This window comes from Bombina bombina, chromosome 7, assembly GCF_027579735.1.
Source record: "Bombina bombina isolate aBomBom1 chromosome 7, aBomBom1.pri, whole genome shotgun sequence".
NCBI classification, from domain to species: Eukaryota; Metazoa; Chordata; class Amphibia; order Anura; family Bombinatoridae; genus Bombina; species Bombina bombina.
This window is the reverse complement of record NC_069505.1, coordinates 455,066,831-455,087,974: the sequence shown is the minus strand read 5'-3', so window position 1 is coordinate 455,087,974 and position 21,144 is coordinate 455,066,831. Positions and strand designations below refer to the sequence as shown.

At 43.6% G+C, this 21,144-nt stretch overlaps 1 protein-coding gene across 1 annotated transcript in view; it reads left to right on the top strand.

Moving 5' to 3' along the window:
* LOC128636432 (zinc finger protein 665) overlaps positions 1 to 21,144 on the top strand; it is a 242,394-nt gene that overhangs the window by 85,252 nt on the left and 135,998 nt on the right. The window contains exon 4 of the mRNA XM_053689447.1: positions 13,683 to 13,748. Within this exon, the coding sequence (XP_053545422.1) occupies positions 13,683 to 13,748 (66 nt within the window). The remainder of the gene's footprint in view (positions 1 to 13,682; positions 13,749 to 21,144) is intronic.

Sequence of the window (21,144 nt, the reverse complement as noted above, 5' to 3'; positions counted from 1 at the left end):
TGGGTTACAGGTGAGTGTGCACATATATTGTGTGGGAGGTATGTAGGTTACAGGTGAGTGTGCACATATATTGTGTGTGAGGAACGTGGGTTACAGGTAAGTGTGCACATATATTGTGTGTGACGTACGTAGGTTACAGGTGAGTGTGCACATATATTGTGTGTGTGAGGTATGTAGGTTACAGATGAGTGTGCACATATATTGTGTGTGAGGTACTTGGGTTACAGGTGAGTGTGCACATATATTGTGTGTATGAGGTACGCGGGTTACAGATGAGTGTGCAGGTATTTTGTGTGTGAGGTACGTGGGTTACAGGTGAGTGTGCACATATATATTGTCTGTGAGGTACGTAGGTTACAGATGAGTGTGCACATATATTGTGTGTGAGGTACGTGGGTTACAGGTGAGTGTGCACATATATTGTGTGTGAGGTACAAGGGTTACAGGTGAGTGTGCACATATATTGTGTGTGAGGCACGTGTGTTACTGGTGAGTGTGCAAATATATTGTGTGTGAGGTACGTGGGTTACAGGTCAGTGTGCACATATATTGTGTGTGAGGTACGTGGGTTACAGGTGAGTGTGCAGATATATTGTGTGTGAGGTACAAGGGTTACAGGTGAGTGTGCACATATATTTTGTGTGAGATACATGGGTTACAGGTGAGTGTGTACATATATTGTGTGTGAGGTACGTGGGTTACAGGTGAATGCGCACATATATTGTGTGTGAGGTACGTAGGTTACAGGTGAGTGTGCACGTATATTGTGTGTGAGGTACGTGAGTTACAGGTGAGTTTGCACATATATTGTATGTGAGGTACGTGGGTTACAGATGAGTGTGCACATATATTGTGTGTGAGGTACAAGGGTTACAGGTGAGTGTGCACATATATAGTGTGTATGAGGTACGTGGGTTACAGATGAGTGTCCACGTATATTGTGTGTGAGGTACGTGGGTTACAGGTGAGTGTGCACATATATTGTGTGTAAGTTACAGTTGAGTGTGCACATATATTGTGTGTGAGGTATGTAGGTTACAGATAAGTGTGCACATATATTGTGTGTGAGGTACGTGGGTTACAGGTGAATGCGCACATATATTGTGTGTGAGGTACGTAGGTTACAGGTGAGTGTGCAGATATATTGTGTGTGAGGTACCAGGGTTACAGGTGATTGTGCACATATATTGTGTGTGAGGTACGTGGGTTACAGGTGAGTGTGCACATATATTGTGTTTGAGGTATGTAGGTTACAGATGAGTGTGCACATATATTGTGTGTCAGGTACGTGGGTTACAGGTAAGTGTGCACATATATTGTGTGTGAGGTACGTGGGTTACAGGTTAGTGTGCACATATATTGTGTGTGAGGTACGTGGGTTACAGGTAAGTATGCACATATATTGTGTGTGAGGTACGTGGGTTACAGGTGAGTGTGCACATATATTGTGTGTGAGGTACGTGGGTTACAGGTGAGTGTGCACATATATTGTGTGTGAGGTACGTGGGTTACAGGTGAGTTTGCACATATATTGTGTGTGAGGTTCGTAGGTTACAGATGAGTGTGCATATATATTGTGTGTGAGGTACAAGGGTTACAGGTGAATGTGCACATATATTGTCTGTGAGGTACGTGGGTTACAGGTGAGTGTGCACATATATTGTGTGTGTGAGGTACGTGGGTTACAGGTGAGTGTGCACATATATTGTGTGTGTGAGGTACAAGGGTTACAGGCGAGTGTGCACATATATTGTGTGTGTGAGGTACGTGGGTTACAGGTGAGTGTGCACATATATTGTGTGTGAGGTACGGGGGTTACAGGTGAGTGCGCACATGTATTGTGTGTGAGGTACGTGGGTTACAGGTGAGTGTGCACATATATTGTGTGTGAGGTACGTAGGTTACAGGTGAGTGCACATATTTCGTGTGTGAGCTACGTGAGTTACAGGTAAGTGTGCATATATATTGTGTGTGAGGTACGTGGGTTACATGTGAGTGTGCACATATATTGTGTGTGAGGTATGTAGGTTACAGATGAGTGTGCATATATATTGTGTGTGAGGTACCAGGGTTACAGGTGAGTGTGCACATATATTGTGTGTGAGGTACGTGGGTTACAGGTGAGTGTGCACATATATTATGTGTGAAGTACGTGGGTTACAGTTGAGTGTGCACATATATTGTGTGTGAGGTATGTAAGTTACAGGTGAGTGTGCACATATATTGTGTGTGAGGTACGTGGGTTACAGGTGAGTGTGCACATATATTGTGTGTGAGGTACGTGGGTTACAGGTGAGTGTGCACATATATTGTGTGTATGAGGTACGCGGGTTACAGATGAGTGTGCAGGTATTTTGTGTGTGAGGTACGTGGGTTACAGGTGAGTGTGCACATATATATTGTCTGTGAGGTACGTAGGTTACAGGTGAGTGTGCACATATATTGTGTGTGAGGTACAAGGGTTACAGGTGAGTGTGCACATATATTGTGTGTGAGGCACGTGTGTTACTGGTGAGTGTGCAAATATATTGTGTGTGAGGTACGTGGGTTACAGGTCAGTGTGCACATATATTGTGTGTGAGGTACGTGGGTTACAGGTGAGTGTGCAGATATATTGTGTGTGAGGTACAAGGGTTACAGGTGAGTGTGCACATATATTTTTTGTGTGAGATACGTGGGTTACAGGTGAGTGTGTACATATATTGTGTGTGAGGTACGTGGGTTACAGGTGAATGCGCACATATATTGTGTGTGAGGTACGTAGGTTACAGGTGAGTGTGCACGTATATTGTGTGTGAGGTACGTGAGTTACAGGTGAGTTTGCACATATATTGTATGTGAGGTACGTGGGTTACAGATGAGTGTGCACATATATTGTGTGTGAGGTACAAGGGTTACAGGTGAGTGTGCACATATATAGTGTGTATGAGGTACGTGGGTTACAGATGAGTGTCCACGTATATTGTGTGTGAGGTACGTGGGTTACAGGTGAGTGTGCACATATATTGTGTGTAAGTTACAGTTGAGTGTGCATATATATTGTGTGTGAGGTATGTAGGTTACAGATAAGTGTGCACATATATTGTGTGTGAGGTACGTGGGTTACAGGTGAATGCGCACATATATTGTGTGTGAGGTACGTAGGTTACAGGTGAGTGTGCAGATATATTGTGTGTGAGGTACCAGGGTTACAGGTGATTGTGCACATATATTGTGTGTGAGGTACGTGGGTTACAGGTGAGTGTGCACATATATTGTGTTTGAGGTATGTAGGTTACAGATGAGTGTGCACATATATTGTGTGTCAGGTAAGTGGGTTACAGGTAAGTGTGCACATATATTGTGTGTGAGGTACGTGGGTTACAGGTTAGTGTGCACATATATTGTGTGTGAGGTACGTGGGTTACAGGTAAGTATGCACATATATTGTGTGTGAGGTACGTGGGTTACAGGTGAGTGTGCACATATATTGTGTGTGAGGTACGTGGGTTACAGGTGAGTGTGCACATATATTGTGTGTGAGGTACGTGGGTTACAGGTGAGTTTGCACATATATTGTGTGTGAGGTTCGTAGGTTACAGATGAGTGTGCATATATATTGTGTGTGTGAGGTACGTGGGTTACAGGTGAGTGTGCACATATATTGTGTGTGTGAGGTACGTGGGTTACAGGTGAGTGTGCACATATATTGTGTGTGTGAGGTACAAGGGTTACAGGCGAGTGTGCACATATATTGTGTGTGTGAGGTACGTGGGTTACAGGTGAGTGTGCACATATATTGTGTGTGAGGTACAAGGGTTACAGGTGAATGTGCACATATATTGTCTGTGAGGTACGTGGGTTACAGGTGAGTGTGCACATATATTGTGTGTGTGAGGTACGTGGGTTACAGGTGAGTGTGCACATATATTGTGTGTGTGAGGTACAAGGGTTACAGGCGAGTGTGCACATATATTGTGTGTGTGAGGTACGTGGGTTACAGGTGAGTGTGCACATATATTGTGTGTGAGGTACGGGGGTTACAGGTGAGTGCGCACATGTATTGTGTGTGAGGTACGTGGGTTACAGGTGAGTGTGCACATATATTGTGTGTGAGGTACGTAGGTTACAGGTGAGTGCACATATTTCGTGTGTGAGGTACGTGAGTTACAGGTAAGTGTGCATATATATTGTGTGTGAGGTACGTGGGTTACATGTGAGTGTGCACATATATTGTGTGTGAGGTATGTAGGTTACAGATGAGTGTGCATATATATTGTGTGTGAGGTACCAGGGTTACAGGTGAGTGTGCACATATATTGTGTGTGAGGTACGTGGGTTACAGGTGAGTGTGCACATATATTATGTGTGAAGTACGTGGGTTACAGTTGAGTGTGCACATATATTGTGTGTGAGGTATGTGGGTTACAGGTGAGTGTGCACATATATTGTGTGTGAGGTACGTGGGTTACAGGGGAGTGTGCACATATATTGTGTGTGAGGTACGTGGGTTACAGGTGAGTGTGCACATATATTGTGTGTGAGGTACGTAGGTTACAGGTGAGTGTGCTCATATATTGTGTGGGAGGTACGTGGGTTACAGGTGAGTGTGCACATATATTGTGTGGGAGGTACGTGGGTTACAGGTGAGTGTGCACATATATTGTGTGTGAGGTATGTAGGTTACAGGTGAGTGTGCACATATATTGTGTGTGAGGAACGTGGGTTACAGGTGAGTGTGCACATATATTGTGTGTGACGTACGTAGGTTACAGGTGAGTGTGCACATATATTGTGTGTGAGGTACGTGGGTTACAGGTGAGTGTGCACGTATATTGTGTGTGAGGTACGTGAGTTACACGTGAGTTTGCACATATATTGTGTGTGTGAGGTACGTAGGTTACAGATGAGTGTGCACATATATTGTGTGTGAGGTACTTGGGTTACAGGTGAGTGTGCACATATATTGTGTGTATGAGGTACGCGGGTTACAGATGAGTGTGCAGGTATTTTGTGTGTGAGGTACGTGGGTTACAGGTGAGTGTGCACATATATATTGTCTGTGAGGTACGTAGGTTACAGATGAGTGTGCACATATATTGTGTGTGAGGTACGTGGGTTACAGGTGAGTGTGCACATATATTGTGTGTGAGGTACAAGGGTTACAGGTGAGTGTGCACATATATTGTGTGTGAGGCACGTGTGTTACTGGTGAGTGTGCAAATATATTGTGTGTGAGGTACGTGGGTTACAGGTCAGTGTGCACATATATTGTGTGTGAGGTACGTGGGTTACAGGTGAGTGTGCAGATATATTGTGTGTGAGGTACAAGGGTTACAGGTGAGTGTGCACATATATTTTGTGTGAGATACGTGGGTTACAGGTGAGTGTGTACATATATTGTGTGTGAGGTACGTGGGTTACAGGTGAATGCGCACATATATTGTGTGTGAGGTACGTAGGTTACAGGTGAGTGTGCACGTATATTGTTTGTGAGGTACGTGAGTTACAGGTGAGTTTGCACATATATTGTATGTGAGGTACGTGGGTTACAGATGAGTGTGCACATATATTGTGTGTGAGGTACAAGGGTTACAGGTGAGTGTGCACATATATAGTGTGTATGAGGTACGTGGGTTACAGATGAGTGTCCACGTATATTGTGTGTGAGGTACGTGGGTTACAGGTGAGTGTGCACATATATTGTGTGTAAGTTACAGTTGAGTGTGCACATATATTGTGTGTGAGGTATGTAGGTTACAGATAAGTGTGCACATATATTGTGTGTGAGGTACGTGGGTTACAGGTGAGTGTGCACATGTATTGTGTGTGAGGTACAAGGGTTACAGGTGAGTGTGCACATACATTGTGTGTGAGGTACGTGGGTTACAGGTGAGTGTGCACATATATTGTGTGTGAGGTAAGTGGGTTACTGGTGAGTGTGCACATATATTGTGTGTGAGGTAAGTGGGTTACAGGTGAATGCGCACATATATTGTGTGTGAGGTACGTAGGTTACAGGTGAGTGTGCAGATATATTGTGTGTGAGGTACCAGGGTTACAGGTGATTGTGCACATATATTGTGTGTGAGGTACGTGGGTTACAGGTGAGTGTGCACATATATTGTGTGTGAGGTACGTGGGTTACAGGTAAGTGTGCACATATATTGTGTGTGAGGTACGTGGGTTACAGGTGAGTGTGCACATATATTGTGTGTGAGGTACGTGGGTTACAGGTAAGTGTGCACATATATTGTGTGTGAGGTACGTGGGTTACAGGTGAGTGTGCACATATATTGTGTGTGAGGTACGTGGGTTACAGGTGAGTTTGCACATATATTGTGTGTGAGGTTCGTAGGTTACAGATGAGTGTGCACATATATTGTGTGTGAGGTACGGGGGTTACAGGTGAGTGCGCACATGTATTGTGTGTGAGGTACGTGGGTTACAGGTGAGTGTGCACATATATTGTGTGTGAGGTACGTAGGTTACAGGTGAGTGCACATATTTTGTGTGTGAGGTACGTGAGTTACAGGTAAGTGTGCATATATATTGTGTGTGAGGTACGTGGGTTACATGTGAGTGTGCACATATATTGTGTGTGAGGTATGTAGGTTACAGATGAGTGTGCATATATATTGTGTGTGAGGTACAAGGGTTACAGGTGAGTGTGCACATATATTGTGTGTGAGGTACGTGGGTTACAGGTGAGTGTGCACATATATTATGTGTGTGAAGTACGTGAGTTACAGGGGAGTGTGCACATATATTGTGTGTTAGGTATGTAGGTTACAGATGAGTGTGCACATATATTGTGTGTATGAGGTACGTGGGTTACAGGTGAGTGCACATATATTGTGTGTGAGGTATGTGGGTTACAGGTGAGTGTGCACATATATTGTGTGTGAGGTACGTGGGTTACAGGTGAGTGTGGACATATATTGTGTGTGAGGTACGTGGGTTACAGGAGAGTGTGCACATATATTGTGTGTGAGGTACGTGGGTTACAGATGAGTGTGCACATATATTGTGTGTGAAGTACGTGAGTTACAGGTTAGTGTGCACATATATTGTGTGTGAGGTACGTGAGTTACAGGTGAGTTTGCACATATATTGTGTGTATGAGGTACAAGGGTTACAGGTGAGTGTGCACATATATTGTGTGTATGAGGTACGCGGGTTACAGATGAGTGTGCAGGTATTTTGTGTGTGAGGTACGTGGGTTACAGGTAAGTATGCACATATATTGTGTGTGAGGTATGTGGGTTACAGGTGAGTGTGCACATATATTGTGTGTGAGGTACGTGGGTTACAGGTGAGTGTGCACATATATTGTGTATGTAGGTTACAGGTGAGTGTGCACATATATTGTGTGTGAGGTACGTGGGTTACAGGTGAGTGTGCACATATATTGTGTGTGAGGTACGTGGGTTACAGGTGAGTGTGCACATATATTGTGTGTGAGGTACGTAGGTTACAGGTGAGTGTGCACATATATTGTCTGTGAGGTACGTAGGTTACAGGTGAGTGTGCACATATATTGTCTGTGAGGTACGTAGGTTACAGGTGAGTGTGCACATATATTGTGTGTGAGGTACATGGGTTACAGGTGAGTGTGCACATATATTGTGTGTGAGGTACAAGGGTTACAGGTGAGTGTGCACATGTATTGTGTGTGAGGTACAAGGGTTACAGGTGAGTGTGCACATGTATTGTGTGTGAGGTACGTGGGTTACAGGTGAGTGTGCACATATATTGTGTGTGAGGTACGTGGGTGACAGGTGAATGTGCACATATATTGTGTGTGAGGTACGTAGGTTACAGGTGAGTGTGCAGATATATTGTGTGTGAGGTACAAGGGTTACAGGTGAGTGTGCACATATATTGTGTTTGAGATACGTGGGTTACAGGTGAGTGTGCACATTTATTGTGTGTGAGGTACGTGGGTTACAGGTGAATGCGCACATATATTGTGTGTGAGGTACGTGGGTTACAGGTGAGTGTGCACATATATTGTGTGTGAAGTACGTGAGTTACAGGTTAGTGTGCACATATATTGTGTGTGAGGTACGTGAGTTACAGGTGAGTTTGCACATATATTGTGTGTGAGGTACGTAGGTTACAGATGAGTGTGCATATATATTGTGTGTGAGGTATAAGTGTTACAGGTGAGTGTGCACATGTATTGTGTGTGAGGTACAAGGGTTACAGGTGAGTGTGCACATGTATTGTGTGTGAGGTACGTGGGTTACAGGTGAGTGTGCACATATATTGTGTGTGAGGTACGTGGATTACAGGTGAGTGTGCACATATATTGTGTGTGAAGTATGTGGGTTACAGGTGAGTGTACACATATATTGTGTGTGAGGTATGTGGGTTACAGGTGAGTGTGCTCATATATTGTGTGGGAGGTACGTGGGTTACAGGTGAGTGTGCACATATATTGTGTGTGAGGTACGTGGGTTACAGGTGAGTGTGCACATATATTGTGTGTGAGGTATGTAGGTTACAGGTGAGTGTGCACATATATTGTGTGTGAGGAACGTGGGTTACAGGTGAGTGTGCACATATATTGTGTGTGACGTACATAGGTTACAGGTGAGTGTCCACATATATTGTGTGTGAGGTACGTGGGTTACAGGTGAGTGTGCACGTATATTGTGTGTGAGGTACGTGAGTTACAGGTGAGTTTGCACATATATTGTATGTGAGGTATGTGGGTTACAGGTGAGTGTGCACATATATTGTGTATGTGAGGTACGTAGGTTACAGATGAGTGTGCACATATATTGTGTGCGAGGTACAAGGGTTACAGGTGAGTGTGCACATATATTGTGTGTATGAGGTAGGCGGGTTACAGATGAGTGTGCAGGTATTTTGTGTGTGAGGTACGTGGGTTACAGGTAAGTATGCACATATATTGTGTGTGAGGTATGTGGGTTACAGGTGAGTGTGCACATATATTGTGTGTGAGGTACGTGGGTTACAGGTGAGTGTGCACATATATTGTGTATGTAGGTTACAGGTGAGTGTGCACATATATTGTGTGTGAGGTACGTGGGTTACAGGTGAGTGTGCACATATATTGTGTGTGAGGTACGTGGGTTACAGGTGAGTGTGCACATATATTGTGTGTGAGGTACGTAGGTTACAGGTGAGTGTGCACATATATTGTCTGTGAGGTACGTAGGTTACAGGTGAGTGTGCACATATATTGTCTGTGAGGTACGTAGGTTACAGGTGAGTGTGCACATATATTGTGTGTGAGGTACATGGGTTACAGGTGAGTGTGCACATATATTGTGTGTGAGGTACAAGGGTTACAGGTGAGTGTGCACATGTATTGTGTGTGAGGTACAAGGGTTACAGGTGAGTGTGCACATGTATTGTGTGGGAGGTACGTGGGTTACAGGTGAGTGTGCACATATATTGTGTGTGAGGTACGTGGGTGACAGGTGAATGTGCACATATATTGTGTGTGAGGTACGTAGGTTACAGGTGAGTGTGCAGATATATTGTGTGTGAGGTACAAGGGTTACAGGTGAGTGTGCACATATATTGTGTTTGAGATACGTGGGTTACAGGTGAGTGTGCACATTTATTGTGTGTGAGGTACGTGGGTTACAGGTGAATGCGCACATATATTGTGTGTGAGGTACGTGGGTTACAGGTGAGTATGCACATATATTGTGTGTGAGGTACGTGGGTTACAGGTGAGTGTGCACATATATTGTGTGTGAGGTACGTGGGTGACAGGTGAATGCGCACATATATTGCGTGTGAGGTACATTGGTTACAGGTTAGTGTGCACATATATTGTGTGTGAGGTACACGGGTTACAGGTGAGTGTGCACATATATTGTGTGTGAGGTACGTGAGTTACAGGTGAGTTTGCACATATATTGTGTGTGAGCTACCTAGGTTACACATGAGTGTGCATATATATTGTGTGTGAGGTACAAGGGTTACAGGTGAGTGTGCACATATATTGTCTGTGAGGTACGTGGGTTATAGGTGAGTGTGCACATATATTGTGTGTGAGGTACGGGGGTTACAGGTGAGTGCGCACATATATTGTGTGTGAGGTACGTGGGTTACAGGTGAGTGTTCACATATATTGTGTGTGACGTACGTAGGTTACAGGTGAGTGTGCACATATATTGTGTGTGTGAGGTATGTGCGTTACAGGTGAGTGTGCACATATATTGTGTGTAAGGTACGTGAGTTACAGGTGAGTGTGCACACATATCTTGTGTGTGAGGTATGTGGGTTACAGGTGAGTGTGCACATATATTGTGTGTGAGGTACGTGAGTTACAGGTGAGTGTGCACATATATTGTGTGTGAGGTACGTGAGTTACAGGTGAGTGTGCACATATATTGTGTGTGTGAGGTATGTGAGTTACAGGTGGGTGTGCACATATTTTGTGTGTGAGGTACGTAGGTTACAGGTGAGTGCAAATATATTGTGTGTGAGGTATGTGGGTTAAAGGTTAGTTTGCACATATATAGTGTGTGAGGTACCTGGGTTACAGGGGAGTGTGCACATATATTGTGTGTGAGGTACGTAGGTTACAGGTGAGTGTGCACATATATTGTGTGTGAGGTATGTGGGTTAAAGGTGAGTGTGCACATATATTGTGTGTGAGGTACCTGGGTTACAGGTGAGTGTGCACATATATTGTGTGTGAGGTACGTGGGTTACAGGGGAGTGTGCACATATATTGTGTGTGAGGTACGTGAGTTACAGTCGAGTCTGCAGATATATTGTGTATTTGAGTTACATGGGTTACAGGTGAGTGTGCACATATATTGTATGCGAGTTACTGGTGAGTGTGCACATATATTGTATGTGAGTTACAGGTGAGTGTGCACATATATTGTGTGTGAGGTAAGTGGGTTACAGGTGAGTGTGCACATATATTGTGTGTGTGAGGTACGTGGGTTACAGGTGAGTGTGCACATATATTGTGTGTGAGGTACGTAGGTTACAGGTTAGTGTGCACATATATTGTGTATGTGAGGTACGTGGGTTACAGGTGAGTGTGCACATATAGTGTGTGTGAGGTACGTGAGTTACAGGTGAGTGTGCACATATAGTGTATGTGAGGTACTTGGGTTACAGGTGAGTGTGCACATATATTATGTGTGAGGTACGTGAGTTACAGGTGAGTGTGCACATATATTGTGTGTGAGGTACGTGGGTTACAGGTGAGTTTGCACATATATTGTGTGTGAGGTACGTAGGTTACAGGTGAGTGTGCACATATATTGTGTGTGAGGTACGTGGGTTACAGGTGAGTGTGCACATATATTGTTTGTGAGGTACATGGGTTACAGGGGAGTGTGCACATATATTGTGTGTGAGGTATGTGGGTTGCAGGTGAGTGTGCACATATATTGTGTGTGAGGTACTTGAGTTACAGGTGAGTGCGCACATATATTGTGTATGAGGTGCATGGGTTACAGGTAAGTATGCACATATATTGTGTGTGAGGTGCATGGGTTACAGGTGAGTGTGCATATATATTGTGTGTGAGGTACGTAGGTTACAGGTGAGTGCGCACATATATTGTGTATGAGGTGCATGGGTTACAGGTAAGTATGCACATATATTGTGTATTAGGTGCATGGGTTACAGGTAAGTATGCACATATATTGTGTGTGAGGTGCATGGGTTACAGTTGAGTGTGCACATATATTGTGTGAGGTACGTGGGTTACAGGTGAGTGTGCATATGTATTGTGTGTGAGGTACGTGGGTTACAGGTGAGTGTGCACATATATTGTGTGTGAGGTACGTGGGTTATAGGTGAGTGTGCATATATATTGTGTGTGAGGTATGTGGGTTACAGGTGAGTGTGCACATATATTGTGTGTGAGGTACGAGGGTTACAGGTGAGTGTGCACATATATTGTGTGTGAGGTATGTGGGTTACAGGTGAGTATGCACATATATTGTGTGTGAGGTACGTGGGTTACAGGTGAGTGTGCACATATATTGTGTGTGAGGTACGTGGGTTACAGGTGAGTGTGCACATATATTGTGTGTGAGGTACGTGGGTTACAGATGAGTGTGCACATATATTGTGTGTGAGGTACGTGGGTTACATGTGAGTGTGCACATATATTGTGTGTGAGGTACATGGGTTACAGGGGAGTGTGCACATATATTGTGTGTGAGGTATGTGGGTTGCAGGTGAGTGTTCACATATATTGTGTGTAAGGTACGTGGGTTACAGGTGAGTGTGCACATATATTGTGTGTGTGAGGTATGTGGGTTACAGGTGAGTGTGCACATATATTGTGTGTGAGGTATGTGGGTTACAGGTGAGTGTGTACATATATTGTGTGTGAGGTACGTGGGTTACAGGTGAGTGTGCACATATATTGTGTGTGAGGTATGTGGGTTACAGGTGAGTGTGGACATATATTGTGTGTGAGGTACGAGGGTTACAGGTGAGTGTGCACATATATTGTGTGTGAGGTACTTGAGTTACAGGTGAGTGTGCACATATATTGTGTGTGAGGTACGTGGGTTACAGATGAGTGTGCACATATATTGTGTGTGAGGTACGTGGGTTACAGGTGAGTGTGCACATATATTGTGTGTGAGGTATGTGGGTTACAGGTGAGTGTGGACATATATTGTGTGTGAGGTACGAGGGTTACAGGTGAGTGTGCACATATATTGTGTGTGAGGTACGTGGGTTACAGGTGAGTGTGCACATATATTGTGTGTGTGAGGTACGTGGGTTACAGGGGAGTGTGCACATATATTGTTTGCGAATTACTGGTGAGTGTGCACATATATTGTATGTGAGTTACAGGTGAGTGTGCACATATATTGTATGTGAGGTATGTGGGTTACAGGTGAGTGTGCACATATATTGTGTGTAAGGTACGTGAGTTACAGATGAGTGTGCACATATATTGTGTGTGAGGTATGTGGGTTACAGGTGAGTGTGCACATATATTGTGTGTGTGAGGTACGTGGGTTACAGGGGAGTGTGCACATATATTGTGTGTGAGGTATGTGGGTTAAAGGTGAGTGTGCACATATATTGTGTGTGAGGTACCTGGGTTACAGGGGAGTGTGCACATATATTTTGTGTGAGGTACGTGAGTTACAGCCGAGTCTGCAGATATATTGTGTATTTGAGTTACGTGGGTTACAGGTGAGTGTGCACATATATTGTATGTGAGTTACAGGTGAGTGTACACATATATTGTATGTGAGTTACAGGTGAGTGTGCACATATATTGTATGTGAGTTACAGGTGAGTGTGCACATATATTGTATGTTAGTAGCAGGTGAGTGTGCACATATATTGTATGCGAGTTACAGGTGAGTGTGCACATATATTGTATGCGAGTTACAGGTGGGTGTGCACATATATTGTATGTGAGTTATAGGTGAGTGTACACATATATTGTATGTGAGTAACAGGTGAGTGTAACAGTTGAGTGTGCACATATATTGTATGTGAGTTACAGGTGAGTGTGCATATGTATTGTGTGTGTGAGGTATGTGGGTTACAGTTGAATGTGCTCAGTAAGTTTTATAGTCTACTAAATAATTCTTGTGTGCACAGTAATTTTTGGGTCATCACATGATTTTCATTTATATATAATGAGAGTGAAATGAATACATCCCATGAGTACTACAAACAACTTAACATATGTATGTATTCTCACTGTACAGGGCGTATGGATATGTGTGACCAGGTGAAGACTGAGGAGGATGAAGTTCCTATAAATACAGCTACAGGTGATTAGTACTAATTACCACCTTACCCTCAAACATCTGCTGGATATAGCGTAAGTCTTGCTGATGTCAGCAATTACGCTCTATAGCTACATGGCTCCAGAAATGATGCGTGCAGTCCAAGCACAGCTTCGCTGGTTAAGCTGCACTAGTTAAACCATTAACGACCATTAACGTGGCCATTTAAGGGTTAAGTAAAGGGAATATTCTGTGATGGTGTCATTGAAGCATGTATGAATAACTAAGCAAACTTCCCACAACGCTGCTCCAAGTCCCAATGCAGTCTCCTAACTGTCGGTATGTTTGGGGCGGTACCACTGTGACACAGAATGTGCCATACTGCAGAGCACTATGGCGCGGCCAAGCAAGCCGCAAACGATACACAAAAATAGCAAAAAGGCAGCACTCCGGGGGAAATATATTAAAATCCCAATACTTTGGGGGCGGAGCAAGCTGTTGAAGAGAATAGACGTGCATGGTGAGAGCTCCTGGTCTACATATAGTTTTTAGGGACATTTATCTTTAAATATATAAAACTTTGAATATACAACTTAAATCCCTACCTGAAGAGTTTCATAGTACTTCTTTTGAAGATCCTAAGGACACCTAATTGGGGCATTTAATACCCTAAATTATTTAGCAAGTACATGCGGCCATAAAGAAACCGAGCTTGCTTGACTACAGCTCAAGATTTGTACCAGCGCTATAAATACTGAATTTACAGTCCCGGGAGACTCAGCAGCACAAGACATCAGGAAAAGATATTGGAAGGCAGGAATAACATAACGCAGACGCTTCTGATTCTAGACGGAATCCCTGAGAGCCGCCATTTTCCTACTCATGTGGAGATAAAGGAAAGATATCGGACTAGATAAGAACCACTCACTGTTTCTACCACCGGTTACAGTTACATAGGGGAGGCATGTTATCTGGTGTCTACATTCTCAGGGAGATCAATAACCTCCTAAACGATTTCCAGGCTGCTTTTGAATGTGCGCTAAAAGGAGCGCTACAGTGTGATGCAGCAGACTCTACTAAATTTGATTTTTCTACAGTAACCTTCGTTGAAATCTCAGATAGAGGTAATGCTCAAAAATTCCAATGCCCATCACACATCTCACATGCCATAATGGAAGTTACGAACCTCAGAGTACACACTAGCTTGACTGAAGGGAGGGACGCCGGAATTACAGAGAGCGATGCTAAGCGGTTGAATACGCCACTTTCTATCTCCATTGCAGACAACGGCGGCTACGGAGAAGCACTTACTACACAGAGTGTATCCGGCCATACAGGTTACCCTAAACAAGCGGACCATCCAGCCTCCAATAGGGGTAAAATATTGCAGGCTATATGGCTCAACATTAGGGCAGCAGAGAAACAGCAATACCCCGTTGAGAGATGTGCGTTGCAGCAGTTTAAGATGGCGATCAGCTTGTCATTTTGGCTGACTTTGAAAAGAATGTGCTACACTCGCCTTGACTACAGTATGTTTTGGATGGTAGCTCTGCCTCAGGGACAATTGACATCTCCACAAAGAACAAATGTGGGGTGAATTGTCGGGCCGGAGACAGTGGTAGATATAGACTGAGCAAGTTATTAATGCCTTGACTTTTTGCTGATTAGCAATGTTTATACAGTTTGATGGACACTATGTTCTGTTTACGGTTCTTTGGTAATAATACCTTATAAGCTATATCATTTAGTTACTCCTGTTCTGATATTTTATTATGCATCAAAGTTTCTGTTAACCATAAAAGACGGCTATAAACAAGTATTCTATAAGTACCTATATTTTTGCTATGTTCTGTGTATCTCCCATTGTTAAGTATTATATAGCACAAAACCCTGAACATATACTCTGTACTACCTGAAGATTGGATGATATCTACAAATAGGCCTATTTCCTAACCAACATTATTTCAAGGGTTGCCAAATTGCAAGCAGAGTAGGTACACATAATTTCATATAGACAACCCCGGTCACTTAGATCACTTTATTCATAGCTATACACTGGTGTGGCCTACTATCCTAATTCATATCTGCCCTATAATTTAACTTCTTCATTAGAGTTATAAATATATGCCGGTTTTATAATCCAGTCTCACACCCCTTGCAGTACAGTATTGGTATCCTCCTTTTATATATGATATGTAATTTGGCACTACTTTTTGTTTAATGTTATCAATGCCCTTCCTTGAGGTTCATTTGATTTTACACTCTTCATAGAGACTCTAAGATCAAACTTTAAGTTAGTGCACATTACTATAGTGGCCATGGGTCTTTAGCTGTATTGTTCCATTCTATATGTATATTTGTTAGCCACTTATCCTCTCTATACAGTTCATATTCTTTTTTCTTCTGTTAAGTGTGATCAGTCCACGGGTCATCATTACTTCTGGGATATTAACTCCTCCCCAACAGGAAGTGCAAGAGGATTCACCCAGCAGAGCTGCATATAGCTCCTCCCCTCCACGTCACTCCCAGTCATTCTCTTGCACCCAACGACTAGATAGGAGGTGTGAGAGGACTATGGTGATTATACTTAGTTTTATATCTTCAATCAAAAGTTTGTTATTTTAAAATAGCACCGGAGTGTGTTATTACCTCTCTGGCAGAGTTTGAAGAAGAATCTACCAGAGTTTTTGCTATGATTTTAGCCGGAGTAGTTAAGATCATATTGCTGTTTCTCGGCCATCTGAGGAGAGGTAAACTTCAGATCAGGGGACAGCGGGCAGATGAATCTGCATAGAGGTATGTAGCAGCTTTTATTTTCTGACAATGGAATTGATGAGAAAATCCTGCCATACCGATATAATGTCATGTATGTATACTTTACACTTCAGTATTCTGGGGAATGGTACTTCACTAGAATTACACTGTAAGAAGTACATAAAGCTGTTTAATAACTAGAAATTATGTTTAGCGTTTTTGCTGGAATGTAAAATCGTTTTCATTTGCTGAGGTACTGAGTGAATAAATGTTTGGGCACCATTTTTCCACTTGGCAGTTGCTTAATCTTTTTCTGTCAGTTTCTGTTCTCTCTCACTGCTGTGTGTGAGGGGGAAGGGCCGTTTTTTGGCGCCTTTTCTATGCATCAGTTATTTCAGTCAGCAGCTCATTGTATTCCCTGCATGATCCGGTTCATCTCTACAGAACTCAGGGGTCTTCAAACTTATTTTGAGGGAGGTAATTTCTCTCAGCAGAGCTGTGAGAATTATAGTTGACTGTGATAAAAAACGTTTATTCTGTAATTGTTTCCTGCTTTCAGAATTTGTTATCTTTGCTATTGGGATTAAACCTTTGCTAAAGTTGTGTTGTTTACAAGGATTGAGGCTATAACTGTTTCAATTTATTAATTTTCAACTGTTATAGATTTTCTGTGCTTCTTAAAGGCGCAGTACGTTTTTAATTGAATTGTATTCCAAGTTGCAAGTTTATTTGCTAGTGTGTTAAACATGTCTGATTCAGAGGAAGATACCTGTGTCATTTGTTGCAATGCCAAAGTGGAGCCCAATAGAAATTTATGTACTAACTGTATTGATGCTACTTTAAATAAAAGTCAATCTGTACAAATTGAACAAATTTCACCAAACAACGAGGGGAGAGTTATGCCGACTAACTCGCCTCACGTGCCAGTACCTGCATCTCCCGCTCGGGAGGTGCGTGATATTGTAGCGCCGAGTACGTCTGGCCGGCCATTACAAATCACATTACAGGATATGGCTTCTGTTATGACTGAAGTTTTGGCTAAATTACCAGAACTAAGAGGTAAGCGTGATCACTCTGGGGTGAGAACAGAGTGCGCTGATAATATTAGGGCCATGTCAGACACTGCGTCACAGGTTGCAGAACATGAGGACGGAGAACTTCATTCTGTGGGTGACGGTTCTGATCCAAAACTGGATTCAGATATTTCATATTTTAAATTTAAACTGGAAAACCTCCGTGTATTACTAGGGGAGGTGTTAGCGGCTCTGAATGATTGTAACACAGTTGCAATACCAGAGAAAATGTGTAGGTTGGATAAATATTTTGCGGTACCGACGAGTACTGAGGTTTTTCCTATACCTAAGAGAATTACTGAAATTGTTTCTAAGGAGTGGGATAGACCCGGTGTGCCGTTCTCACCCCCTCCGATATTTAGAAAAATGTTTCCAATAGACGCCACCACACGGGACTTATGGCAAATGGTCCCTAAGGTAGAGGGAGCAGTTTCTACTTTAGCTAAGCGTACCACTATCCCGGTGGAGGATAGCTGTGCCTTTTCAGATCCAATGGATAAAAAATTAGAGGGTTACCTTAAGAAAATGTTTGTTCAACAAGGTTTTATATTGCAACCCCTTGCATGCATTGCGCCGATCACGGCTGCAGCGGCGTTCTGGATTGAGTCTCTGGAAGAGAACATTAATTCAGCTACTCTGGACGACATTACGGACAGGCTTAGAGTCCTTAAACTAGCTAATTCATTCATTTCGGAGGCCGTAGTACATCTAACTAAACTTACGGCGAAGAATTCAGGATTCGCCATTCAGGCACGCAGGGCGCTGTGGCTAAAATCCTGGTCAGCTGATGTTACTTCTAAGTCTAAATTGCTTAATATACCTTTCAAAGGGCAGACCTTATTCGGGCCCGGGTTGAAAGAGATTATCGCTGACATTACAGGAGGTAAAGGCCATGCCCTGCCTCAGGACAAAGCCAAATCTAAGACTAGACAGTCTAATTTTCGTTCCTTTCGTAATTTCAAAGCAGGAGCAGCATCAACTTCCTCTGCACCAAAACAGGAAGGAGCTGTTGCTCGCTACAGACAAGGCTGGAAACCTAACCAGTCCTGGAACAAGGGCAAGCAGACCAGGAAACCTACTGCTGCCCCTAAAACGGCATGAATTGAGGGCCCCCGATCCGGGATCGGATCTAGTGGGGGGCAGGCTTTCTCTCTTCGCCCAGGCTTGGGCAAGAGATGTCCAGGATCCCTGGGCGCTAGAAATAATATCTCAGGGATACCTTCTGGACTTCAAATACTCTCCTCCAAGAGAGAGATTTCATCTGTCAAGGTTGTCAACAATCCAGACAAAGAAAGAGGCGTTTCTACGCTGCGTACAAGAGCTCTTGTTAATGGGAGTAATCCACCCAGTTCCACGATCGGAACAGGGACAGGGGTTTTACTCAAATCTGTTTGTGGTTCCCAAAAAAGAGGGAACTTTCAGACCAATCCTGGACTTAAAGATCCTAAACAAGTTCCTAAGAGTTCCATCGTTCAAGATGGAGACTATTCGGACAATTTTACCTATGATCCAAGAGGGTCAGTACATGACCACTGTAGATTTAAAAGATGCTTACCTTCACATACCGATTCACAAAGATCATTACCGGTACCTAAGGTTTGCCTTCCTAGACAGGCATTACCAGTTTATGGCTCTTCAATTCGGATTGGCTACAGCTCCAAGAATCTTCACAAAGGTTCTGGGTGCTCTTCTGGCGGTACTAAGACCGCGGGGAATCTCGGTAGCTCCATACCTAGACGACATTCTAATTCAAGCTTCAAGCTTTCAAACTGCCAAGTCTCATACAGAGTTAGTACTGGCATTTCTAAGGTCACATGGATGGAAGGTGAACGAAAAGAAAAGTTCACTCGTTCCACTCACAAGAGTTCCCTTCCTGGGGACTCTTATAGATTCTGTAAAAATGAAGATTTACCTGACAGAGGACAGGTTAACAAGACTTCAAAGTGCTTGCCGCACCCTTCATTCCATTCAACACCCGTCAGTGGCTCAATGCATGGAGGTAATCGGCTTAATGGTAGCGGCAATGGACATAGTACCCTTTGCACGCCTACACCTCAGACCACTGCAACTGTGCATGCTAAGTCAGTGGAATGGGGATTACTCAGACTTATCCCCTTCTCTGAATCTGGATCAAGAGACCAGAAATTCTCTTCTTTGGTGGCTTTCTCGGCCACATCTGTCCAGGAGGATGCCATTCAGCAGACCAGACTGGACAATTGTAACAACAGACGCCAGCCTTCTAGGTTGGGGTGCCGTCTGGAATTCTCTGAAGGCTCAGGGACAATGGAGTCAGGAGGAGAGTCTCCTGCCAATAAACATTCTGGAATTGAGAGCAGTTCTCAATGCCCTCCTGGCTTGGCCCCAGTTGACAACGCGGGGTTTCATCAGGTTTCAGTCGGACAACATCACGACTGTAGCTTACATCAACCATCAGGGAGGGACACGAAGCTCCCTAGCTATGATGGAAGTATCAAAGATAATTCGCTGGGCAGAGTCTCACTCTTGCCACCTGTCAGCAATCCACATCCCGGGAGTGGAGAACTGGGAGGCGGATTTCTTAAGTCGTCAGACTTTGCATCCGGGGGAGTGGGAACTTCATCCGGAGGTCTTTGCCCAAATACTTCGACGTTGGGGCAAACCAGAGATAGATCTCATGGCGTCTCGACAGAACGCCAAGCTTCCTCGTTACGGGTCCAGATCCAGGGATCCAGAAGCAGTCCTGATAGATGCTCTGACAGCACCTTGGGACTTCAGGATGGCTTACGTGTTTCCACCCTTCCCGATGCTTCCTCGATTGATTGCCAGAATCAAACAAGAGAGAGCATCAGTGATTCTAATAGCACCTGCGTGGCCACGCAGGACTTGGTATGCAGATCTGGTGGACATGTCATCCTGTCCACCTTGGTCTCTACCTCTGAAACAGGACCTTCTGATTCAGGGTCCCTTCAAACATCAAAGTCTAACTTCTCTGAAGCTGACTGCTTGGAAATTGAACGCTTGATTTTATCAAGACGTGGGTTTTCTGAGTCAGTTATTGATACAGGCTAGGAAACCTGTTACCAGAAAGATTTACCATAAGATATGGCGTAAATACCTATATTGGTGTGAATCCAAGGGTTACTCTTGGAGTAAGGTTAGGATTCCTAGGATATTGTCTTTTCTACAAGAAGGTTTAGAAAAGGGTTTATCCGCTAGTTCATTAAAGGGACAGATCTCAGCTCTGTCCATTCTGTTACACAAACGTCTGTCAGAAGTTCCTGACGTCCAGGCTTTTTGTCAGGCTTTGGCCAGGATTAAGCCTGTGTTTAAAACGGTTGCTCCACCATGGAGTTTAAACCTTGTTCTTAATGTTTTACAGGGCGTTCCGTTTGAACCCCTTCATTCCATTGATATAAAGTTGTTATCTTGGAAAGTTCTATTTTTAATGGCTATTTCCTCGGCTCGAAGAGTCTCTGAGTTATCAGCCTTACATTGTGATTCTCCTTATTTGATTTTTCATTCGGATAAGGTAGTTCTGCGTACTAAACCTGGGTTCTTACCTAAGGTAGTTACTAACAGGAATATCAATCAAGAGATTGTTGTTCCTTCTTTATGCCCAAATCCTTCTTCGAAGA